Source organism: Diabrotica virgifera, chromosome 6 (genome assembly GCF_917563875.1).
Source record: "Diabrotica virgifera virgifera chromosome 6, PGI_DIABVI_V3a".
In the NCBI taxonomy this organism is placed as follows: domain Eukaryota; kingdom Metazoa; phylum Arthropoda; class Insecta; order Coleoptera; family Chrysomelidae; genus Diabrotica; species Diabrotica virgifera.
This window is the reverse complement of record NC_065448.1, coordinates 46,426,768-46,454,210: the sequence shown is the minus strand read 5'-3', so window position 1 is coordinate 46,454,210 and position 27,443 is coordinate 46,426,768. Positions and strand designations below refer to the sequence as shown.

The following is a 27,443-nucleotide window of genomic DNA, read 5'->3' as shown; positions in this document are numbered from 1 at the left end:
TATTTTCGTCATAATGTCTCTCTCCGTCATATCCATCTGTCTGGGTATTATTTACTTCTCTTCTATTTTCTCTTGGTCTGTCGGATCTGTTTCGGTTTTCTTGATATCCCTGTTCATTTTGTCTACCATTATTTCTGTTTTCTTGATTTGAGCGTGTGGTGTTTCTATTCTGGTATTCTCGATTTCTGTCCTCATTCCATTGCCTATTTCTTTGTTCATAATTTCCTCTTCCGTTGTCTCTATTTTCGTTTTCCCTTCTGGGATTAAAATCTCGTCTTGTATAGTCCCTCCTATTTTGATTTCTATCTCTGTAATCCTGTGTTTCTCGGGGCCTGTAATCTTCTCGCGACCTTCTTGATTTTGTTTCTTTTACACGTAATTCTCTTATTTGTAGGAATTGGCATAAACTATCTATGTCTTTGTAGTTTTGCAATGTGATATGGTCTTCCAGCGTTTCTTCGAAATGTCTTGCAATCAGTTCGACTAATTGTTCCGATGAGTAATTATATTGTAAATGTTTTGCGTTATAGTAAATTTGTAATGCATATGTCCTTTCTGATATACCCATCCTATCATTGTATTTCCCATTTTGCAATTCCTTGTTAATTTCCAATTGTTGGACTTTTCCCCAGAAATAATTCAAAAATTTTTGTTCAAATTGTTGCCAACTGTCAAATTCTTCTTCTTTGCAATCGAACCATAGGCTTGCTTCATTTTTGAGATGGTTTCTGATAGTTTCTTTTGCTGTTTCGAAATTTCCGATGTGCTGTATTTTCTTTTTCAGGCTATTTATGAACGGCACTGGGTGTAATCTTCTTACATCCCCGCCAAACCTTATCTTCACGTCATCTGTGCTATGTATAACCATTTCTCTTCTTTCTCCGACATTTTGTTGCGTCCGGTTTTCGGTGACTTGTTTTTCTATTTCTGTGATTCTTTTTTCCACTTCTTCTCTGTCTACTTGAATAGCATTTTCCAACTTATTTTCCAAATTTTCTAGTTCCTTTTTCTGGCCATTCGTTAACTCCTTTATTTTATCTTGAATTTTCATTTCATACTTTTCTATGCGTTCCTCCATTTTCTTGTTGTTCTCTTCTATGGCTTGTTTTGTTTCCTTCTGATTTTCTTGCATTATTCTTTTTGTTTCATCCATTTTTTGATCCAATTTTTGTTGTGTTTCATCCATTTTTCGTTGTGTTTCCTCCATTTTTTGATCCACTTTATCCATTTTCTTTGATGTTTCTTCCTGATTTTTCTCCATTGTTTGTTTTGTTTCTCTTTGATTGTCATCCAGTTTTTGTTGTGTTTCATCCATTTTCTGTTCCATTCTTTGTGACTGGAGTTGCATCATTTGTAATAATTTATCTATTCCTGATAATTCTTGCTGTTCTGATGCCATGATTGTCTTGTCTAAAATATCTTCTTGGTCTGAATTATTCTCTTGATTTGAATGTTCTTTTTGTTTTTTGTTGTCTTTGCTTTGGCTTCTTGTTACAGACATTTGTTTTCAAGAAGTACTGTCCCCGCCAAATATGAAATTTTACTAGTATGTTACCAAGACGACTTTTTCTCACCCAAATATTATAAATTGTCAATAAATATATCAAATGTAAATATCGTAAAATAAAATATTATTAATTATTTATATGGGAAATAAGCCACAATTAAAATGAAAAAATAATTTTATTAACGTTTCGACGCCCAAATCGGGTGCCGTTGTCAAAATACAAAATATTACTAAAATAAACTAAAGTGTTGTTGCTAAGCAAAAAAAAATTCTTCTAATAATTTATTTAATCTCACTCATTTATATTGGCAATTCAGACATATATTATACATTTTAAAGTAGAAGACTTTAAAATGATATTGCCAATATTTATGAGTTGCGTTCCTGGGACGACTTACTGAAAGATAGTTCATTCGATTACATGAAATTAACCCCAACTCAAGAATATCCGTCATAAAAAATTATAGCATGTGATATGTCTTTAAAAAGACAACCAAATGCAACGACAGTAAAATTCTCGCGTTAGAGACTTCATAGTAAATCACAAGGGAAAACCAGGAAAAACCCTGTGATACTATCCCGACATCGTAAGTATTTGGTCTTACATTAATTTACTCTCAAAAAATAATACCAAATTCTGACTTGTAACATGTTTAAATTATAAATAATATTAATAATACTAGATATATAAGTAATACTAAAATATAAAATATGTACTAGCTCGATATTATTGACTTACTAATCTTGGTATTTTCTTTCTATTGACTTCCTCTTTCAGTATGGGTAACCACATCCTACTGCATTCTACCGAGGAATTTGCGACACAATTGGTTTCATTTAGCATAATTAGAGCCGCTTCTTTGATTTTTCTCTTTTTACTATCTGATTCTTTCAGGACTATACTTGAATCTCTCCACTGAACTCTATGTTCATTATCCCATGCGTGTTGACATATTTGAGATCTCTCAAATTCTCTATTTTTAATATAAGATTGATGTTCACTTATTCTAACGTCTAATGGTCTTGATGTCTCACCTAAATAAAATTGTTCGCATTCACAAGGTATTTTATAAATGCAATTCTTTGTTCTTTCTTGATCATTGTTAGGTTTAGTTTTAGATAGAATAGATCTCAATGTGTTTGTTGTTTTGAATGTTGTTGAAATGTTGAATTTATTTCCTATTGTTTTAAGTTTCTCGGATAGTCCTTTTATGTATGGTATTGATATTTTCCTCGTATTATTTCTGGTGAATGTTGTAGGATCCCGTTCTAAGTTGTTCTGTTCCATTCGATCCAATCTTGACAATTCCTTATTTATAAACGATAAAGGATAATCATTTTTTAATAAAACAGATGTTAACAATTGTTTTTCTGCTAAAAAGGAATTTTCGTTAGAACAAGTAATTTTGGCTCTATCATATAAGGATTTAATGATTCCCTTTTTAACGTTGATGTTGTGATTTGACTTGTAATTGAGATATCTGTTGGTGTGTGTTGGTTTTCTATACACTTGAGTCTCATATCCAATATCCTTCTTTGAGATCAAAACATCGAGGAAAGGTAGGCTGTTATTGTATTCCTTTTCCATTGTAAATTTTATTGTCTCTTCTTGATCGTTTATAATATTCAGGAACGTATCCAACAATTCTGATCTATGAGGCCATATTGAAAACACATCATCTACATATCTCCACCATACTGTGGGTTTTAAATTTTGTTTAGAAATAATATTAGTTTCGAAATCCTCCATAAATATATTAGCCAATAATGGAGATAAAGAAGAGCCCATTGCTAGACCAAAATTTTGTTTATAGAATTCATTGTTTAGTTGAAAATAGGTATTATGGGTACATAATGTCAATAACTCCATTATAGCTGATACATTTAGTCTTGTCCTAGTTGCCAATGTATTATCATTCTCTAATTTCGTTTTGATTATGTTTAAAGTTTTATCTAATGGTACATTTGTAAATAAACTGTTTATGTCAAAACTTACTAAAATATTATTTGGATTAAATTCAATAGTTGACAATTTGTTTAAAAAATGTTTTGTATTTTTTATAAAAGTGTCATCATTATTAGCAAATGGTTTTAAAATGTTTAATAAGAATTTTGATAGTTCACTACAAGGAGAATTGATGGTACTACAAATGGGTCTAAGTGGTATGTTCGCTTTATGAATTTTCGGCACTCCATAAAAATGTGGTGTCTTACTGTAGTGAGGTGTCATTAATTTTCTTTGATAGTATGTTAGATCATTTTTAAATTTGAATAAAGTTCTATATATTTTGTTTTCCAGTGTCTTCGTTGGATCCTTCGTTAATTTGCTATAAGGTCCATTTGTAATTAGATCTGTAATTTTGTCCTCATATTTTATAATACATTGGCAACTAGGACAAGACTAAATGTATCAGCTATAATGGAGTTATTGACATTATGTACCCATAATACCTATTTTCAACTAAACAATGAATTCTATAAACAAAATTTTGGTCTAGCAATGGGCTCTTCTTTATCTCCATTATTGGCTAATATATTTATGGAGGATTTCGAAACTAATATTATTTCTAAACAAAATTTAAAACCCACAGTATGGTGGAGATATGTAGATGATGTGTTTTCAATATGGCCTCATAGATCAGAATTGTTGGATACGTTCCTGAATATTATAAACGATCAAGAAGAGACAATAAAATTTACAATGGAAAAGGAATACAATAACAGCCTACCTTTCCTCGATGTTTTGATCTCAAAGAAGGATATTGGATATGAGACTCAAGTGTATAGAAAACCAACACACACCAACAGATATCTCAATTACAAGTCAAATCACAACATCAACGTTAAAAAGGGAATCATTAAATCCTTATATGATAGAGCCAAAATTACTTGTTCTAACGAAAATTCCTTTTTAGCAGAAAAACAATTGTTAACATCTGTTTTATTAAAAAATGATTATCCTTTATCGTTTATAAATAAGGAATTGTCAAGATTGGATCGAATGGAACAGAACAACTTAGAACGGGATCCTACAACATTCACCAGAAATAATACGAGGAAAATATCAATACCATATATAAAAGGACTATCCGAGAAACTTAAAACAATAGGAAATAAATTCAACATTTCAACAACATTCAAAACAACAAACACATTGAGATCTATTCTATCTAAAACTAAACCTAACAATGATCAAGAAAGAACAAAGAATTGCATTTATAAAATACCTTGTGAATGCGAACAATTTTATTTAGGTGAGACATCAAGACCATTAGACGTTAGAATAAGTGAACATCAATCTTATATTAAAAATAGAGAATTTGAGAGATCTCAAATATGTCAACACGCATGGGATAATGAACATAGAGTTCAGTGGAGAGATTCAAGTATAGTCCTGAAAGAATCAGATAGTAAAAAGAGAAAAATCAAAGAAGCGGCTCTAATTATGCTAAATGAAACCAATTGTGTCGCAAATTCCTCGGTAGAATGCAGTAGGATGTGGTTACCCATACTGAAAGAGGAAGTCAATAGAAAGAAAATACCAAGATTAGTAAGTCAATAATATCGAGCTAGTACATATTTTATATTTTAGTATTACTTATATATCTAGTATTATTAATATTATTTATAATTTAAACATGTTACAAGTCAGAATTTGGTATTATTTTTTGAGAGTAAATTAATGTAAGACCAAATACTTACGATGTCGGGATAGTATCACAGGGTTTTTCCTGGTTTTCCCTTGTGATTTACTATGAAGTCTCTAACGCGAGAATTTTACTGTCGTTGCATTTGGTTGTCTTTTTAAAGACATATCACATGCTATAATTTTTTATGACGGATATTCTTGAGTTGGGGTTAATTTCATGTAATCGAATGAACTATCTTTCAGTAAGTCGTCCCAGGAACGCAACTCATAAATATTGGCAATATCATTTTAAAGTCTTCTACTTTAAAATGTATAATATATGTCTGAATTGCCAATATAAATGAGTGAGATTAAATAAATTATTAGAAGAATTTTTTTTGCTTAGCAACAACACTTTAGTTTATTTTAGTAATATTTTGTATTTTGACAACGGCACCCGATTTGGGCGTCGAAACGTTAATAAAATTATTTTTTCATTTTAATTGTGGCTTATTTCCCATATAAATAATTAATCATAAAAATGCCACAAGGAAATAGCTTCAGAACAACATAAAATATTAAATCAGTTATGTAAAATTTGTACCTAAAGAGATCTAAAATTTTATGTTATCAAATGTAAGTATCTCACTTTTTACCACAGGCATATACATTTTCAAATACCGGCTTTACTCTTTCTATCCTTCAAATTTGCCACTAGAAATACTTTACAATGCTTTCCACGTTGGACGACAGTTGATGTGATCTTGATTATTGATATGAGATAATATTCTTATATGTCACTTAATTTAATCAATGTACTAATACTAATCTAATTAATTAACCAGATCACATATCAATATGTTTTCAATCTCAGGGCGAATTATAAATTAATTACTTACTTTCGTGGATTCTAAATATTTCTTAATGGTTCCTAATCGGGATAGAAAAGAAAAGAGTAAAAAAAAATACACATATGGGTTACAATTATAATAAAAATATTTTTTATTTTATTTAAAAGGCAATCATTGCTTAATATTTGCTATTTCTTATTATTCTTAAACATAACATTTACAAATGGGAATCTTATTTCCTTTTGGTTTTCAATTGAAAGTTTTTATTAACATTTAATTATTAGGAGTTATTAGCAACAACTCTATTTAAGTTTGATGAAGCTTTTCTGATATTATTGATTGTTATTCAATTTTTATGTGGAATTTAATACGAAAAACCCATACATTCATGTCCAAACAAATGAGACTGACCTTTTTCTGGTGAACTGAAAATGTCCTCACACAAAACCCGTTCCTGCTATCCTTGGCTGCGATCAAACATCGTCCTGGCTTCCAGTGATGTTCTCCTTTGAAAAACTAGCTCGAATAGCTCTCGTTCCTGCTTTTGTCGTGATGCTGTGTTCTACCTTTTTCGAAACTGCTATCAGCTACCGGGACACTCTGGGCTCAAGGAGGTTCTTTTACTCTCGACCTGGCCTACTTCTCGTTCCACGATAGATACTCCACACTCACGGAACTACCGGCTTTCTCCCTCCTCGAACACTACCGTCTACTACTCGACTTCACTTCTCGACAGCTCAAAACATTCTGATCTCACTTTCTCATCCATTCCCCTACTTTCTAAATATCCCTTCCAGATTCACAAATCAATCTTCCACCACCAACTCTCATTCGTAATATTCCTCAAAACCAATTTTTAATCTTTCTAAATATGCTTAATGGATTTCAAAAGAAAATATTTAATTCCCATTCTAAAATACTTTCTAACTATTTACAAATTTTAATGACCTATTCTCTCTTTCAAATGAGTCTTATTTAGCATAGGCTAATGATCGAAACCTTCCGCGAAAAACGATAATGAACTATCATCTATTTCACTGAGTTTTATTTAGCATAGGCTAATGATCGACCTTCCGAGAAGAACGATAATGGTACGCGTCATTCACTTTGTTTATCTAAGCACATTGTTCCGAGTTTCGTACGCTTATTCTAATCACTTCTTAAAATTAAATATAACAATTTGTTGTATACAGGTTGTTCTAAATTTATATGCCCGAGGTTGAGAAAATTAAAAATATTTTATATTAAAGTGAATTTTGTTTATAATTATCAAATTTTAATTTTTATATCAAATAGAAATATAACAAAATATATATATTCTTAAACTTTTATGCGCTGCAACTAAGCGTAAGTGGCCTAATAAGTGGCTGCCTAAACTTAAGTGGTACTAATCATGGTGATATTGTTGTGAAAAATGTAACATGTGCATTACCTCCATTTGAATTTTTAATAATTTTTAATAGCTCTTTGTAGTTTAAAACCTTTACTAAAGTGAAAAACCGCTTCAAAAACAGGGTAAAACATTTCGTGCTCTTTGAGTGCGATAATAGAGTCGCGTGTTTCTTCTTGTCCTTTTATTTTCTTCGCTGTGTTTGATAAACGAAGCATGATTGACAGCAGCTTTAGCGCCACACAAATAAATCCTCACGATTTTCTGAACCGATAAAGACTGAATAATGGACGTGGATTTAAATCCGCTTCGTTGGGTACATTATTCGGTTGTATTTGGTTGCAAAATGTCAACGATTAATTCTGTTAACTAGACGATTAGCACATGTGGTGTCACTTTGGGTATTTTATGCACACTGTCATCTCGTTGTATTAAGTTACACTTATTTTTACTACATTAGATTTTAAATTACGATTTCAATAATAAATAAAAACATGGATATAATGCTGTCGCCAGGGGGGTACAACGACCTCCTTTATAGATAGACTTACCCAAGTTTTTTTAATGTATTTTGACCCGTAGAACACGATTTTTTTGGGTAAAAAGAACTTTGCAGAATTACATAACAGCGATTTTTCGCAAAACAAAACATTTTTTTTGTATTTTTTGAGTCATTCTAAGCAAAAAATTTTCTTTTAAGTTTTTTCGTAAAGTGCATGGTTTTCAAGATAAACGTGGTTGAATTTTGAAAAAATCGAAAAATTGCAATTTTTGAACGCGAATAACTTTTGATTAAAAAATAAAATAACAATTCTGCTTACCGCATTTGAAAGTTAAATTTTAAAGTTAAAGTCAAATTATACCGGTTTTGATTATTTGTATTGCTAAAAATTATTTTTTCTTCAAATGTCAAATAATGATGACATTACTTATCTAACTTGATCCTGTCAAAGTTTGATGTCTCCGCCGGCAGCAGTTTTTTTTCCCATTTCTTTACAGCGGAGGGAAAAATGTTGTCATGGCAACAATATGAAACATTCCACAAAGCAACAACACAAATGTCATTAACAACAATTAAACATCATTTTTATTTATAGTAATATTAAAAGTACAATTAGTTAATGAGGCATTTTCAAAATTGAAACCGTGCAAAAATGTTCCCGACTCTTGATACGCATTGGTAATTGTTGATGATACTGATGGTCGAGCACAACTTTCAGCAATCATTCCGATGACTTAATTATTTTAATTTCTAACATCTAGACGACTTTGATAGTTGTCACAGTTAATTTCGAGTAAAAATAGCGTATGAATTGTACTATTTATGGTTGAAAATTGCTACGTTTGAAGAAAAAATAGTAAGTATACTTTATTCGGCAAAGAAGCGACTTTTCTTGACTTGCCCTCTATTACTTCGTTCACTTCGTTCGGCGCGTAATATCGGGCGCGTCAAGAAAAGTCATGCTTCTCCGCCTCATAAAGTAATATACTATTTTTTATTGTTAAAAAAAAGCTATAAACAAATAATGTTTGAGCGTTTTGACGCGTGCCCAATGCATGGGATTTTACGCATGCTACGTAGAAATTGCCAGTTTGCAGGCGCTTGCAGTTGTACCTACTCGTTCGATTTTAAATGAGAAATGCATTGAAAACATCACTCAAGCACTATGTGTTTATAGCTTTGTTTAACAATAAAAATATTAATTTTTAGCAATGCAAATAATCAAAATCGGTATAATTTTACTTGAACTTTCAAATACGGTAAGCAGAATTGCTATTTTATTTTTTAGTCAAAAGTTATTCGGGTTCAAAAATTGCAATTTTTCGATTTTTTGAAAGTTTAGCCGCGTTTGTCTCGAAAACTATGAATTACATGAAAAGTTCCTACAACCTACTTTGAACTACATGCATCCTACATGAAAAAACTTTCTTGCTTAGAATGATCCAAAAAATACAAAAAAATGTTTCTTACGAAAAATCGATGTTATGTAATTCTGCAAGTTTTTTGTTTATAACAATCTTATCGACATCCGGATCAACTGTTACCCAAAAAATTCGTGTTCTACGGGTCAAAATACTTAAAAAATCTGGGTAAGTCCATCTAAATAAAGGAGGCCGTTGTACCCCCCTGGCGACAGCACTAATAATGTGAATTGGTTGTAATGGTAGGGCCAAACTAGCTAAAAAAGGTGTCAACCTCAACTTGTGATGGCGCCGGCCCCCCTCTCCTCAGCCTTTTCAATCAAACTTTTTTGAAATCCTAATGCCCATACAATTTTAGTTTTCTTTTTGAATTTTTTGAAATATATTTTTGTTTGTGTGTCTCTTCTCGTTTATTATTCTCGCATCGCATGCTTTAATCCTTTAGTTCACCGTGCCCTCAAATGAGGACAACTATTCTATAATTTTTTGCATGTAGCTCCATTTGTTTTTAATACATTGTCCCCGATTATTGATATCCTATTTCGTCCAATAAGTACTTGTACTGCCATCTAACGGCGTTTGAACAAAATATTTAATTCGTTGAAATATATAATTACTATTTGTGACTGGTGTATACAGCTCCAATTCATTTTAGTTTTTTTGTTATAAATGTGAACAATTGGTATTGAACGTGTCGCACGGTGTTCATAAATAGTTAAAAAACTATTGTTAATAGCGGTTTTGCTTAAAAATAGCTACCACGGATTTCCTGAAAAGCGTGTACTCGTTTGTGGACGTTGTGAGTTCACAAAGAAATTTAATTTTTAGGTAAATTGGCTGGTTGTAAGGGACATGCGACAAATACAATGTTCATCTCTGTATAAGTAAAGAAAAAAATGTTTTGTAAGATATCATACATTACTTATTGAACAAAACACTTTAGTTTTTGTTTTTTGTCAGTATTTAATAAAATGTCTAATATTTTTACTCCATTGGCTGAATTGGCTCACGACGTCTTCATATGAGGACATCTTGTAGTGGCCAAACTGTCTATTTTAAAAATGTAAAATTAATATCAAAAATCTGCAAAAAAATCATTCTCGCTATGTTGCAAATTTCAGATTTTTATCTTAAAGTTTAATTCTTGAACGAAAGGGTTGATTAGTGCAATTCTGTTATCCTTGTATTTTACCTCCAATTACTTACTTACATACTCTAATTCCTACACTTTCTTTGCCTATTTTTTTAATTGTAGAATTTTATATGTTATTTTATATAAAAATACATATATGTATTGCTACAAATCAAAACAAACTTACCAGAGGTATAAACAGGAGTGTGCCCCTCATACAATTTTAAGAAAGCCCTACATCCACCTTGATAGAACGATGGAGCACCTAACACTGTGACGTGTGTTAGGTACATCGGTGCCGCATTTACTTTGATGTGGTGGGAAAGTAGTCCGGCAAAGTAGTCAACATATCTGTAAATAGAAAATTAATAAATATTACGAATATTAACAGAAATAATAAATAATCAAAAAAGATTAGACCAAAATATCGCTTTAAGAGGCTACATCAACATTTTTTTTTTCGAAAGTTCTGCGAACTTTCAACAGTGCGTCGGCAATGCGACATTGACAGTGATACTAGACTATCAAAAACGAAGACACAATATTGTGATAACAATAAAGCAGGCCGCGCACTGAATCGGCATAGAGCGATCGGCTCGGCTAAGAGCAATAGAGCGAACGACAGTCGAACGTTCTTAGGCGGTGCGCGGTGGCTTATTTATTTCCATGTATAACAAAATCTGCCGATTGCTCTTAGCCAAGCCGATCGCTCTATGCCAATTCAGTGCGTGGCCTGCTTAATAATTATTATACTTATAGGCGCGCTAAATGTTGCCAAGGCAGTCAAGTTCGATTTCTTGTTATAGATTCAGGGATGGCCAGACTGTAGCTCGTGAGCCACATGTGGCTCTTTAAAGGATTATTTGTGGCTCTCAATAAATTTCTCTGAATTAGTTTTAATTATTGTGTTAAATGTCTTAAATTACTGACAACCAATGTAAAAAAAATAAATGTAACATCAGGACTTAAGACAAGAAGACCCCGTATCACCGTTGCTATTCAATTTTGCCTTAGAATATGTAATAAGTAAAATATCATCTGAGCTGACAGGAGGATTTACGAATCGAGGATCAAAACCATTGTTGGCCTTTGCTGATGATCTAGGTGCAGTCGTTCATTCTACAAGTGATGTGAGAGAGGTATTTTTAGAAAGCAAGGAAGAAGCAGGTAGTTTGGGCCTTCGAATAAATGAAGAGAAGACGAAATACATGCTAGTAACCCAAAATCCAAGAGCAAGAGTTAGGCAGAACATAACTATTAATGACTATAACTTCGAAGTAGTAAAAGAGTTTACATATCTAGGGGCGGTAATAACAGATGACAACCACATATTATAAAAAGAAGTCTCATCAAGGTTAGCTGCGTGTAAATTAAACTTCCTATCATCATTATTAAGATCTAAGCTGCTAAAAAGACAATCTGCATTAAGATTAAGATTGTGCATGCCAATTATTCGTCCAATTATTAGATACATATGGAAGTTAAACATAGACGTTAAACATGGAAGTTAAACATCAGAGGGAAATAAATATGCTGCTGGATATTGAAAGAAAAAATCTCGAATGATATTTGGTCCTCAAAGGTATGAACAGGAGAGTTGAGAAGGTGCTGCGTAGCTGAATTGGTGACTGTGTGTGGTACTGAAAACATCGTCAGACATATAAAAGCTAACCGAATAAATTGGCAGGTCATGTGGAAAATTAGAGGAAGACAGAGAGTGTAAAAATAGTGTTTTCTTGATAGACCAGACGGTAGAAGATCAGTAGGCCATCCCAGACAAAGATGGAAGGAAGATGAAGAATCAAAATATCCTGAAATAGTACCTAAATGCTGCTTGTAGAATTATCTGCCTATTTGAAACATCGATGTGAACCATTTTATTTCACTTTATAGTTTTATAAGAAATCTAAACACTGAGAGAAAAATGTAATACCTTTTTTACACTTAATTATTTAATTGCGACTTGCCAAAAATTTCAAATTTTGGAAAATGGCTCGAAAATTTCAAATTTCAAACCATCAAGGAGCTGGGCCACATCTGTATATAGATAATCGATGTTTAGTAATTCCAATGTGACACAAAATCTAGGCATGGGATAAAAAAGTTTGAAGAAAGTGTATTTTTTTGATCTTCTTAAGGCCATCGGAATATAATTCGCAAATATTTTACGGCTATCCCTACTTTTTCTGTCTTTACACAGCAAATTACGTGTAGTAAAATTCACACTGGTATGAATATGTAAACATTACTAGAATGTCATTCTACTTGACAATGTCATCATTAACTTTTAAAGAGATGGCTTTTGAATGTTCTTGGATAACTGATATTTTTTGTATAATTGCAAATTATTAATTCAGTTAATAAATGTGATAATTTTTTCACTAACTATGTATTCAGTGATTGTAATAATTTATATGTACAACAAAAATAATACTCAATCGAGAAAAGAGGAAAAGTATTAAAGTGATTTTTTACTAATATACTGTTACTATGGAACGCTTACAATTTTGAACATCTTTAACAACAAAATACTTGGATCACAGAATATATCCTGATGTATTCTCTGCTTGGATATTTCACAAATAATAAACAATAAATAACTTTTTATTAAGTTCAAGACTTAAATCAATTATTTATCAAATACACTATCAATGTATTTAATCAACAACTCAAAATATTCCCGATGCCATGTCAAATATTTAAAACTGTCAGTGTCTTGTCATCATATTCTATTTGACTTAGTGCGTTGTATGAAAAAGATAGCGAATGTTCGATTTGAAAAATATCACCACGGACATGGTGTCCATTTTTTTCGAATCCTGAAAAAACTAATAAATATTTTTAAAAAATTTAAAGGCGGAATGAAAGACTAAATTATTATCGACGGCCGAAAGTCCCTTATAATAAATAAAACGTTTCTTTTGAATGAGATATTTGAAATTAAAAATCACACTACATTTTCTCTTAGTTTTTCATCCCTGTAACTTATTTAAATAAACATTATAGATGTCTTCTTTACTATTAGACTAAGAGCCGCTATAGGTGAAATTTCTTAATCATTTTAGGCACGATGGGACCCTATAACTTAAATAGTAGAACCTAAAAGAAAACGTTTGAACACTGTGCCATCACTTTTCAGTGGCACATGCGTCGACAGTGGCGCATCAAACTTTCCACTTATGGACGGGATAAATAAATTAAAAGTTACCCTCCCTTACTAACAGAATTAATTTTTTTTTTATTTTTTTAAGTTCTATGTGATTAACACATAGGATTCAGCGTAATTTTAACCCACCACCACCTTCCCGCTGCCCCCACCATCAAAAACTTCATTTTTCGTTTTTATTTTTTTTTGGTGGGATGCAATCAATTTTAAAATTTCAAAAAATTCACACGCATAGCTGAGGCTTTTATAAAACAAGCCTATTTTTTATAGACCCATAGGTATAGTGTACATAACCTCAAAAAATTAAAAGAAATTTTTTTTTCAAAAAAACGTATAACTCTTTTTGAGGAATAGCTGCAGGTCTAATTTTTTCTTAATCTTGTGTGTTTTATCAAACACTATATTTTTAATTTGTTTCAGATTTTTCCGTAAGGCTCCCCACCTTTAAAAATCCGAAAAACTGTTTTTTGGGGGGTTTTGGGTAATTTTCCCTATTTATAGACTTCATATTATATCAAATCAATTTTGTTTTTGTAGGTTATATATAACTTGAAGTAACTGAGTCCTTTAGAATATTTAAAAATCAGAAAAACACGTTCAAACCCCCCAAAACCCCCTTAAAAAACAGTTTTTTGGATTTTTGAAGGTGACCAGCGTTACAGAAAAATCTGAAAAAATTAAAAATATAGTGTTTGATAAAATACACAAGACTAACAAAAAATTAGATCTGCAGCTATCCCCAAAAAAAGTTATATACTTTTTTCCAAAAAAAAAAAATTTTAAACATTTTTTGAGGTTATGTACACTCAGCCTACAGGTCTATAAAAAATAGACGTGTTTTATAAAAGCCTTAACAATGCGTGTGAATTTTTTGAAATTTTAAAATTGATTGCATCCCACCAAAAAAAAAATAAAATCGAAAAATAAAGTTTTTGATGGTGGGGGCAGGGAGAAGGGGGTGGTGGGTTAAAATTACGATGAATCTTGTGTCTTAATCACATAGAACTTAAAAAAATGAAAAAAATGAAATTCTGGTAATGAGGGAGGGTATTTTTTAATTTATGTATCCCGTCCATAAGTGGAAAGTTTGATGCGCCACTGTAGACGCATGTGCCACTGAAAAGTGACGGCACAGTGTTCAAACGTTTTCTTTTAGGTTCTACTATTTAAGTTATAGGGTCCCGTCGTGCCTAAAATGATTAAGAAATTTCACCTATAGCGGCTCTTAGTCTATATATTACGTATGTGTACCAAATATCTCGACAAAATATTCAAAATTACAGCTACAATCTTGGAACGCGTTTTCCGCACGCTGATGTTGCCTATTAATTATTTGTATTAGTCTTACGCTCAATAGAGAGTAAATAATATTATTGTAATTTGTGTTTTATATTTTCCGTTTCAATCAATTAAAAAATACTTCTCTTACCTTTTATTGGAAGGTAAAATTAGAGGTCCAACATTATCTTCTAAAAATTTTCGCATTGAAAATCTATCTAAGGCTTGTTCGGCGCTGCCACATATGCTGGAGTAATGCATGTACGATGACACTATCACGCCTAGTTTATCCTTGTTTCCCCTAAAACAAAATTACAGTATTACAAATATTATTTATTAAATAATATTTATTTAATATGCTCTACAGGCCTTGTACGCCTAGGGCTTTACAACTTAACAATTACAATTTTACATAACACAAATGCCAATATATGCTAATGTCTTATATATTATGCCTATGTAAAAATTGCTGCACTATGTTTCTCCACTGTATCCTATTTTTCGCTTTCTCTTTCCAGTCTGTAATTTTCATCGATCCTATATCTTCTTGAAACTTTTTGTGCCATCTTTTTCTTGGTCTACCTCGTCTCCTTGTCCCAACAGGTCTTCTTAACAGTATCTTCTTTGGCATTCTTGACCTATCCATCCTCTCTTACATGACCTGCCCACCTGATTCTTTGTTCCTTTGTGTATCTTGTTATACTTGGTTCCTTGTAAAGCATCCTTAATTCTTGATCAGTTCTTCTTTGCCAACCGTCTGCCGTATTCCCCCCCCCCCCGAGAATAGTCCTCATTACCTTGCGTTCCCACCTCTATCATTTCTTCTTCTGTTTTGTTTAGTACCCATGTCTCACATCCGTAGGTGACTGTTGCTCTGATTACAGTTGGTATATTCTGATTTTCGCCTTTCTTGATACGTAATTTGATTTTAAAAATTTTCTTAAACTTCCGACCTTTCGGTTACCTTTAGCTATTCTGTGCTTTAGTTCATTTTGCTCGTGTCCTTTTTCATCTTTTATGGCACCTAGATATGTAAAGTACTCGTTTAAATTTATATTCTTTTCCATCGAACTATGTTAACTTTAGCATATCTTCAGGTTCTCTTTCTGTGTTGCCTAGCACCATATACTTCGTCCTTTCTTCATTTATTTCTAGGCCAATTTTTTTTGCCTCTCTGACTAGTCTTCTCATGATTTTCTTTAATTCGGTATTAGTTTTTGCTAGCAGTGTTGGGTCGTCGACGTAGGCCATGCATTGATGCTCGTTTCGGTAGATCATTTCTTGTGTTTCTATTCTGCTGTTCCTTACAATAATTGTTTCCAAAACTAGATTAAATAACACAGTTGATAGAGGGTCACCTTGTCTAAGTCCTTTTTTGACTACAAACTCTTCCGATTTGTGACTGTTCCACACTATTTCGTTAGATGTCATATTTAAGGTAATTCTTATTAGTTTGATTAGTTTTTCTGGGATTTTCATTTGCCGTAGGGCGTCATACATTTTTTTTCTATTAATTTTATCATAGGCCTGTTTAAAATCTATGAATAGTGTATATAAAACCATTTTATGTTCGTAACAGGTTGTTTGGATTTATTTTATGTTATTTTATATTATTTTTGCTCTGCGGTCGATCCATTGTTTCTAAAGCCTGCTTGGTATTCTCCTATATTACAAATAATATTAATAGTACAATAAAAGCGTTGTTGAAATGTGGATTTGTGTCAACCATTCATTGGATTTTGGGTGTGGGTTGTTAACAGTAAAAACATACTGTGCAAATATGACCAAAACCCACAATATGGTGGAGATATGTAGATGATGTAGTTGTTCTCCATTTGGCCTCATGAACCAAATGCACTCAATAAATTTCCGATGGACACCAACTGTAAAGAAGAATCAATCAAATTCACCATGGAAAAATAAAACAACAACTCATTACCTTTGCTGGAAGTGTTAATTATAAAGAGGGATACAGGATGTATAATTAAATTCTACAGAAAACCAACATACACAGCAGATATTTAAATTATCACACTATAACATCAAGGGAAACGCATATAACACTACAACATTTACAAATATTTATAAAGATAGGAAATAGATAGAACATCACAATATTCAAAACAACAAAGACACTGAGATCTATCTGGTCAAAACCAAACCAAAGAACACACGGAAGAGATCAAAGAACTGCATTTATTAAAAACGTTTAGAATGCAACATTTTTTATGTAGGAGAAACCTCAAGACCAGTACGTGCTAGGATAAATAAGCATGAATCATCTATCAAAAACTGAGACTTCGACAGATCCCAGATATGCCTGAGTTAATGAGCATAAAATACAATGAAAAGATGCCTCAACAATCATAAAGAAAAGAAAGCAAAAAGAGAAAAATCAAATAAGCTACGACGCTCAACTAAATTAAGAAAAATGTAACAGATTCATCAACAGAATGTAGCGAGCTCTGGTTATCAATACTGAAAGAAGGAGTCAGCAATAAGAATATCTAACATTAACAGGTTAATATGAGGTAAGAGATATATCATCTAAATCTACAATTATTAATCACATAAGCGCATAAAGATCAGAATTTGATATAACAGAATTTCAACCCTCAGAATTTCAACCCAAAACATGGCTACTTGCCTACAACAGCTGGTCCAAAGCTGCCACAAAGCGCCAATTGATAAACATTACAGGTTAACATAATTTCTTAATCCTTAAAATTGTTTGAATACGATTTCCAGATTGAAAATCGAAACGTCAAAACCAAATGTAAAATATAATTTCGTATAATTTTTGTCGTTTAATGCCATATTATGTATACATGCATACAATATTTAGCTGCATTACCTATATCGAGACAATTAACTACTGTGCTGAAAGGTGGAAAACATGTACTCAGAAAGCGATAACAAAAACTATAAAAATTAAGTTATGAAAATGATTGGGAAAAGAAATTTTCTTCTTTCACTACGAACGTAACCAATTCTCAAATTTTCTTTATTAATATCTCGGCCATTTGTTTTTGTATTCCAAGATACATATCCCACTTTATTTACGATTCTATTCACTAGTATATCCGATTGCGTACCTCTATTTAATTTATGTTATTCTTACAATACGGCCCATGTAGAGCTTTCCAATAGCAATCAATTAGTGTTGTATTTCGTCCATAGATAGGATATACGTGAAACTGGGATACAACTACAAAAATATCCTCTTAGAAAAAATTTATTGACCTCGTTAGCGTTAACGAAAGAATGCTATGTTTAATAAAAAAAATACTCATAGGGTAGTTTTAACTGAGAAAACGTCTTGAAGCACCGATACTAGTCAAAGAGAATACATATTTACAAGGAGGAAAATAAAACTATTATACATTAGAATCTCTGTTCACAAAACTTAATGAAGTTTTGCAGCCAGAAGCTTTACAAGATTTTGAACTCTCTGGTGACTACCACAGTTACTAAAATCACTAAAAATTTACCAGGAAAGTTATTTTTTATCTTCTTCTTCTTTTAGCCCATTTCTATCCAACTTTGGACATAGGCCTTCCCCAAATCTTTCCATTTCCGTCAGTCCTTGGCTGCGTTTTTCCAGTTAGTTCCTGCAGCTTTTACAATATCGTCTTTCCATCGCATCTGAGGTCTTCCTCTGCCTCTTCTTCCTGTCCACGGTTTCCAGTTTTGTATGTCAGCATTCCATCTTTTATCTTCCTGTCTCGCGTTGTGGCCCAAAAATCTCCATTTTAACCCTGTTATATGTTCAGTTACATTTTTACTTTTGTTTTCTCTCTTATACATTTGTTTGATTTTCTGTCTTGTAGTTTTATTCCCAACATGGATCTTTCTATTTTTCTCTGAATTATTTCAATTTTAAAAGACTAAGTTTTCAATCTAATGACATATAAAATAACATAATGTTACTCTACATCCCACCAGACTGAAATTTATGTTATTTTATATGTCATTAGATTGAAAACTTAGTCTTTTGATAGCAGTTGTCGCTAGGGTATCTATGCCATTTCGTTCGTTGCAATCCGTGACTTCACGCCAGGGTTTGTTTCGGTTGGATCAGAGAGAGCAGCATATGTGCCTCCTACATTATTACTCCTCATAACAACATTATTTTTGGTCGAAGCTTCTCCACACACAATTCTGCTGCATTTTGATTTCTACACGTCTACTACGAAGAGCGTGGATCGACCAACTGAGCCTTTGTTCACAATTCGTTCCTGTTTATAATTTGCTGCTAATGACGTTAGCATCTAGGGTTCGTTCATCGCGTGTGTCTTGTGTCTTGTTAGGCTTGTCATAGGCGTAGGACCTTGTTGATTGTAGCACAAAAATCAAAGAAATCAAAGATATCAAATGCACAAAAAAATTTAAAATAAGCAACTGTAGGAAATTGTAATTATAACAATGACTCGGTATATGTATACTGTCCTATCAACATATAAAAATAGATTTTTATTCTGTCTTAATTAATTTTACCTGGCATGCAAAACTGCTATTCGATGTTGGTCACCTGACAACCATGACTCAATTTCTTTACAAATGCTACATAACCTCTCCAGAGGTGGCGCTAAATTGGGCATCCATCCTACTTCTTTGACGTGCTTATGTTCGTTTCTAAGGGCACGTTTGGGTTGGGAGAGATTAAACACCTAAACAAAAGACAATAATATATTAATTTTCTTAGATCATTAAGTAGTTAGGTATATAAAAATAAGAAATACATTTGGAAGGTTTTCGGTAAGGTTAGCTTAAAAACGGGGTAGGTTAGAGCGATGGTGATGATCCTAATATGAATCCCATAAAAAGATCTACTCTAAGTTGGTAAAAAAGTTAAACCGACCTGGTACAGTAAAATATTTATCCAAATAGAAAGAAAGAAATATTTTATCAGCTGAAGACAAATCTTTAGATGTTTGTGTTATGTTAGATGAGGATCTACACTTAAGGCCGCACCTACATTGGATCCGTTTTTATCCGATCAGATCAGATCAGATCAGATCCGATCCGATCCGATAGGCGGCACCTACATAGTAGGGTGGAGCGCTGTTATATGGGGAAAAATGAAATAACAATTTTCACAAACGCGGGGTGCGGAATCGATGCTACTGTGGGAAAGGATTCGAAAAGTTAATTGTCATTTTTTTATATTTTCACTCTAAAAACTGCCCCAAGGTGATTTTAATTTTGAAATTATAAAAAAAAAATTGTTTGCCTTTTTACATATGCGGGATGCGGTATCAATTCGCTTTTAGGATACGAACCGAAAACTTCAATAACACTTCTTTCTATTTCTATTAGAATAACTGCCCCGGCGCTACTAAAATTGGTCTATTTTGAATTTGCAGGCCAACCCCCGACCTAACGGTGCAAAGAAACAGTTATAACCTGTCACACGAGTGGACCTTCACTCTCCCACTACAGTTCAATTCTAAGTAGGTATTAATTATTCACTATCTGTTCAGTACTGTTTCGATAATCGGTTGGTTTAGTACCGTTTTCTGTAGCTTCAAAGCTTAATCGTCAAAGTTTAGTGTTATGACAAATTTTGTGTGAGTTCGTTTACTGTTGTTATAAACAACTATGGCATTACTCCGGAGTGAAGTATCTTGTCCAATATTTGGTTCTGGCAGTAAGCTCCCTAAAAATGTGTTACCTACGTTTAAAGATATAATGAAGTTGTTTATATTAGTATCTCAAGACTATAAAAGACAGTATAAAAACTGTGTGCGGAAAACCAGTGAAATTGTGACGGAAAGAGTAGAGGAGATGTGGCGCAAAGCTTCAATACCAATCGTAGAACACAAAACAATATTATCTAGAATTATAGCTTACCACGATAAGTATAAAACATTATTGAAACCTTATAAAGGCAGGAAGGACGAAGACGGTTACAAAGCGAAGCTGTTCAAGTTTGGTGAGGATAGCAAGAAATTATTTGATATTGCTACTTGCAAATGTTTAGAGTTCACAGATTGCAACTGTCTTAGAAACCGAAAAATTCGACTACCAGAACGAAATTTCTTAATCGACCAACGAACTGACCGTAAAATGATGATTGGTAGTTTAGATCGTGAAACGACCAAAAAAAATGAGATGAATTTACATAGATTACACCAACAAAAGCAACGTGAAGAACAAAGAGCCTTGCAAATAGAGGTGGAATCTATTCCTAGTACTTCTAAATCACCTACAACTTCAAAGGCACGATCGAATGTTCAGCAGACAGATACATTAAAGAAAAGTGATGAAACTGAGGACTTCCAATCGCAATCTCTTATATCCACTACTTCACTCACAATGACTGATGTCACATTTTCGGTTGTTGCCAGAACATTAGATCGTTATGGGGTTTCAGATCGTGCTGGTGCTGCAATCATTTCTGCAGCTTTCCAAGACATTGGTCTTATTACAGAGAGCGATTCATCACGGGTTATAGACCGAAGCAGAGTTCGAAGAGCTCGTTCTAAAGCTAGGGCTACTATCTCAGATGAACCTACAATTTTTGATACTGACACCATCGGATTATTTTACGATGGTAGAAAGGATAAAACGTTAATACACGAAGATGGTCGTAGAAGAGTGACTCAGGAGGAGCATATTACTATATTGAAAGAACCGGACTCCGAATAGCTAGGCCATATTTCTTTGAAAACTGGTGACGCCAAAACGATTTGTAACTCTATTCTGACATTCCTTTCCTCCAAGTCTATCGATGCAAATCAAATAATGGCTATTGGTTGTGATGGGACTGCTGTTAACACAGGAATCAAAGGTGGCGTTATTCTTTTATTGGAAATCAAGTTTCAACGTCCACTCCAATGGCTCATATGCCAACTACACGCTAATGAACTGACGTTGCGTCATCTTTTTCAACATCTAGATGGCACAACAAGTGGACCAAAAAGTTTCATAGGTCCCATTGGCAAGGCTGTTACTAACTGTGAAGTATTACCAGTTGTTCCGTTCGATGCAATTCAATGTGCGTTGCCCGATATTACCAAATCGACACAAGAGTTAAGCACCGATCAACTATATCTACTGCAAATATATGTCAGTATATCAATAGTGGACATTGTGATGCAAGTTTTGCGAAAAGAAATCCTGGTAAACTAGTTCACTCTAGATGGTTGACAATGGCGAACCGGATTTTGAGATTATACGTATCAAGTCAAAGTCCGTCAGAAAACCTAATCATATTAAGCACATTTATTTTAACGGTGTATGCTCCTATGTGGTTCAAGATCAAGACTGAGCCAATTTGTATTTTTGGTGCCAAACATTTACATGATACAATAAAACTGTCGTGCTATTTGCCAAACCATTTGAAGGATGTTATTGACCCAGTTATACAAAAAAATGCATTCTTTGGCCATTCAGAGAATATACTACTAGGAATTTTAGCCGACAACAGACAGTACGTCAGAGAACTTGCACTCCGCCGAATATTGAAAATCAGAGAGACATCAGAGATCGGAGTCTTCCGTATTTTCCAGGTACCTACCTTAAATATGGATGCTGATGATTATATGGATCTGATAGATTGGAAAACCAAGACAGAACCTCCACTTACGAAGAGTATTAATACCGAAATAATATCTCAGGCAATCATAGAGCCACAGCTTGTGGAAAATGAAATCCTGAGAAATATCAGAAAAATTACGTGTCACACACAATCCACTGAAAGGTGTGTCAAATTAGTTACAGAAGCAAGTGCTGCCGTCTGTGGGTCATAGAGGAGAGACGGATTCATTAAGAATACGCGTAAATCATGCCTTTTGATGCCTAAGTTTGATACTAAGAGAGACTATAATAGTTCATAGCGATTTTAATGTTATTCTTCAATTTGTAAGTATATATATTTTTTATTTTATATTTACTATTTATTCTTTTTTCCTCATATTATAGTTCTAATAGCTCTAATAAATGAATAAAAAACATCATCGTTGACTCTATCAAATTTAAAAAAAAATTAAGAAATTCTAAAATTTCAATCGCAGTGGGGCACTTTTTAGACTGAAAATACGAAAAAATGTCATTTAAGTTTTTCATTCGAAAATGGAAGACGCATCAATTCCGCACCCCGCGAAAATGAAATTCGAAAAAATAAATTTGCGCTCCACCCTACTACATAGGGCTTGTCATCGATTGTCATTTGTTTCGAGCTTCTGTCATATGTTGTACAATCTATGTATAATATTAATATACACGGATTATACGAAATATGACAGAAGCTCGAAACAAATGACTGTGAATGAAAAGCCCTAATGGATCCGTATTTCTCCGATCAGATCAGATCCGATATACGCTGTGAGCTCGTACGTAGAGGGGATATTTACAAATTCACGAGCGCCAGTAGTGGCAAGTCTGTAAACGTTTACCGGAAATTTGACATAAATGTCAAAGTGATTAATTTAAAATTAAAATTAAAAACATTAATTATAAAAAATATTAGTTGGTCAAAGCTGTGGTATATATTTTTACCTTAAATATACTTACGTTTTAAATACTGAATTTAAGTTTTTTTAATGTTCCGTAATATGTAATTATATTAATCTTAGCGCCATCTACACGATAATTGTGAAAGTATCCGAAGTAAGAAATTCATATTTTATCAATAGAACGTCAAAATGATTAGCAAAATCTTAAAAAAAATCGATTACAATTTAATTACTTTTTTGCGTTGTAAATATTAAGCGATAACAATTAAATAATAAATTTATAAATTACCGGTGAAAGTTGAATTAGTAATCCGCCAGGAGCGACACCAGCGAAGCTCAGAGCGTATAGACCGATTCTCCGGCGAGGGTGCCTACATTAGTTCCGTTAACTTCCGACCACCGACCACCGACAATGAGTTCCAATGAAGATGTGTTAATGTGTTGGCTGTTGTTGGAAAACAACGTTTTTAAAAGACGTAGAAAAAAACGTAGATGGATGCATAAATTTAATAAAGACAGATCTTCAGGAGAATTTAATAAAAACAAAAATCTACGTAACTATCCTGATAAATTTGAGATCCTACTTTTTCGTCACAAGAATGTAAAATATTTCATGAGAAAAGAATAAATACATTGATTTATTACAAACTAGCCTTGTGGCACGTATTAAAAAATATTCTCATATAAAAGATATAGTAACACTTAATAGGTAGTATAATAATTCTAGAGTGCTATGTTTTAAGAGTATAAGTCAAAAATGAAAATTTTTTATTAGGACCTTTCAAAGTGTTTTTTACCACTGATGAAATAACTATTACAACTAAATATCAAAATGGTGACGAAATATGATTAATAAATTAGTAATTAACTATTTTACTTTCTACTTTGGTAATATCTTATTAATTAAATTATTCAAAATAAAGAAGAATCCCGAAAAATCTCTTTTATGATTTATAACTCTTAGTACATAGCACGTTAGAATTATACTTCCGGTTTTATCACAAATTGAGCAGTAATAAACTTCGGTTCTCTTTGTTAAGGATCGTTTAAACACAGCGATAAATCAAACAACTTATCAAGGTCAATCGAGTTGTTGCAACTTATCATTGTGTGTAAACGGTGCATCGCACAACTTATCAAAGTTGGAGTTGGGTTGAAGGTGGTATCGCATTGAATCGCAGCGTCTAAACAGCGTTTCAACTTGTCATCACAACTAGTTGCTGTGACTTGTCGTTGTGTTTAAACGACGCTTAAGGTTTTATCCAAGATTATTTTGGCGATTTCAAAGAAACGTAGTACCCGTTAGAATTTTATAATGAAAATGAAATTGACCATCCTAATAAAACTATTTACCTAGAGGGACAGAATAGGAAACAATAATTGTTTCCTATTCTGTGCTAGAGGTATTACATTTTATACCTATAAATAAAGAGATTTTGTAAACCTTATATTCAAGACAACATTATAAAATTAGAGACACCGAGACACGTATTACAAAATTAAATATTAAGATTTGGAAGCTATTTATTGTTGATTTACTTCAAGAAATAGTCAAAACAAAAAATTAAATTAACTTATAAAGATGCAAAAACCGGAATCAAACCAAACACTTCTCGATGAAAATAAGAGAAGCTACTCCCGACGTCGGCCGATATCGGATCTGATCTGATCTGATCGGATCGGAGAAAAACGGATCCAATGTAGGCACCGCCATTTAATACTATGGGTTTATTTTTTAATCCGACGCGACGTCGGATCTGATCTGATCTGATCGGAGAAAAACGGATCCAATGTAGTTGCGGCCTAACTCGTTCGCTGCCAGAGTGTTTTGTATGGTTTTTTACGTTCAGGCCAAGTGGTATATTGCAGATGAGAAAATATTTTCATTCTTTGTACCAAGCTGCGCAGAAGTAGATTTCCACGGATAATGAAGTCTTATGAAAGTTTACGTCACTTATATTAAGAAATTCGTGGAAATGTGTCTCTGGCATGAAAATGAAAAAAAAAAATTCTCGGTCATATTGACCGAGTTGGCCTGTGGGAAAGCTACTTCCTCGGTCATATTGATCGAGACGGCAGCGAACGAGTTAAGTACTGTCTAGAGTTGTCAGATTTTGATAAACGTGAAGAGTTTGCACGAAGAAAAATGGTACGATCCAAAAGATCCAAGCTTTCCAAATATTGTTCTGGTTTGCAATGAGGTCACCTTTGTTATTAATGGAAACGCAAATCGGCGTAATCGTATGTAGATACTGGTCACGTAACAATCCTCGTTGGATGCGTAAATATCACACCCAGTATCCAAAAAAACTTAATGGGTGGTCTGTAATAATAGACGATATAATAATTGGAACCTTTTTTATTGAAAGAAACTAAATGGGTCAGCCTATTTAAATTTATTGGAAAACAGTGATATATATGAGTTAGTTTAGTTATTTTCAAATTCAAGTATTTTCCATTGGCATTTTAATTTAGAAATTTGATTACCAGAAACTTTCAGATAACAGTATTTGGCTGCAATATGATGGAAATCCACCTTTTCAGTTGCAAAGAAAGCATAGAGCTATTGAGTTTTTAGCATACAATATATAAGCTTACCATATAATTATCACCATGTTTGTTTCTAAGCATATGAGACGCTTGCTGTTGGCCTTGTCTATAAGAATGTGGTGTTGCAGAGGATGGAAACCACATAGAAATGATTCTCTCGGTGACATAACTCAGGTCCATTGTGTTGGAGGGGTTCGCATTGCCTCCACGAGAAGGCCTCGGTTGACTGGTAAGCGCTTCTCCGAAGCCATTGTAGGAGGTGGAACGGAGCATCTGAAATAAAAATAAACAAATGATACAATTTTAATTTACAAGATCTTTACCTTTACAAAAATTAGTTTCAAAAAAGCTTATCGTCAGCCTAATTAGCAAAACTCGTAACTCCAAAACGACAAATTGTTCAGGAGACGCAAAAATTTGAATTTCGAATAAATTTTGCCATTCTGTCAAAATTTATCAAACCTTTTAAAATAAAATAATATACCTGATTGTGGAGAATCATTTTTAAAATTTACTAAAATTTTGTGGAGTTACGAGGTTTGTCCCAATTAAACCAATATTAATTTGGAGTTACGAGGTAAAAAGCACACAAGCATTATAAAACAAATTGGAGTTACGTGGTTTTCTGAAGTCAAAAGCTGATACGGAGTTACAAGGTTTACTTTTTCGCTTATATCTAATTTCTACATTTAGATGGAGTTACAGGATTTGGTCAAAAGACAGATAAATTAATTTACAAACAAATGGCGCATATATTCACAAATTGAGTAAAAATAGAGTTACGAGTTTTGCTAATTAGGGTGACGTTATGGTATAATTGATATGGCTAGACAAGGTTCGCTTTCAAGATGCAGTAGAAATAAACAAACCAAGACACGTTAAATGCCACTAGGAGCACAACCGAATCATAATTTACAATGTATATACATTGTAAATCCCAAATCATGATTTCCAAAGTTTATACATTGTAAATTATGATTCGGGAGTGCTCCTAGCAGCATTTAACGTGTCTCGGTTTGTTTAGTTCTACTGCATCTTGAAAGCGAACCTAGTGTAGAGTTTGTATTATTTACTTTTTAATGTTTTATCTCAACTTGGTTATCAAAACCACCAAGTTTGCTAGTAAAAATATCCAGAACGTCACCTGGAAATCAAACTATGGAAGAACATAATTGACATCATAATACTGACACGAAGTATGTATGAGACGACCAGATAGCCATACAGACTATTTGAACACAGACAACAGATACGTATAAGAAAATGGAAAGATGAAATGTGGCGAAACTGAAAGAAGGGGTGATAAGAAGTTATACCAGCTAGAAATAAGAAAAATATATCTCAGGTTTTGGAAATGAATGAAAATGAAAAGGAAGGTGTAGAGTGTAGATTATAAATGACACTCAATGGACAAAAATACAAAGAACAGAATTGTTCGATCAAGAAAGCGAAATAGTCCTAAAGAACACAAAAAGACGGGATTACATATCAAACCCGTCAGATAAATATGTGCAAAATATAACAGGCAGAAAGCCGCAGCTAGAAAAATACTGAAAAAA

At 32.9% G+C, this 27,443-nt stretch overlaps 1 protein-coding gene across 1 annotated transcript in view; it reads right to left on the bottom strand.

The window, feature by feature from the left end:
* The window catches only part of LOC126886950 (tensin), a 1,001,992-nt gene that overhangs the window by 261,367 nt on the left and 713,182 nt on the right, over positions 1-27,443 (bottom strand). The window contains exons 5-8 of the mRNA XM_050654136.1: positions 25,933-26,157; positions 19,373-19,545; positions 15,027-15,176; positions 10,619-10,782 (exon numbers count right to left, since the gene is read on the bottom strand). Of these exons, the coding sequence (XP_050510093.1) occupies positions 10,619-10,782; positions 15,027-15,176; positions 19,373-19,545; positions 25,933-26,157 (712 nt within the window). The remainder of the gene's footprint in view (positions 1-10,618; positions 10,783-15,026; positions 15,177-19,372; positions 19,546-25,932; positions 26,158-27,443) is intronic.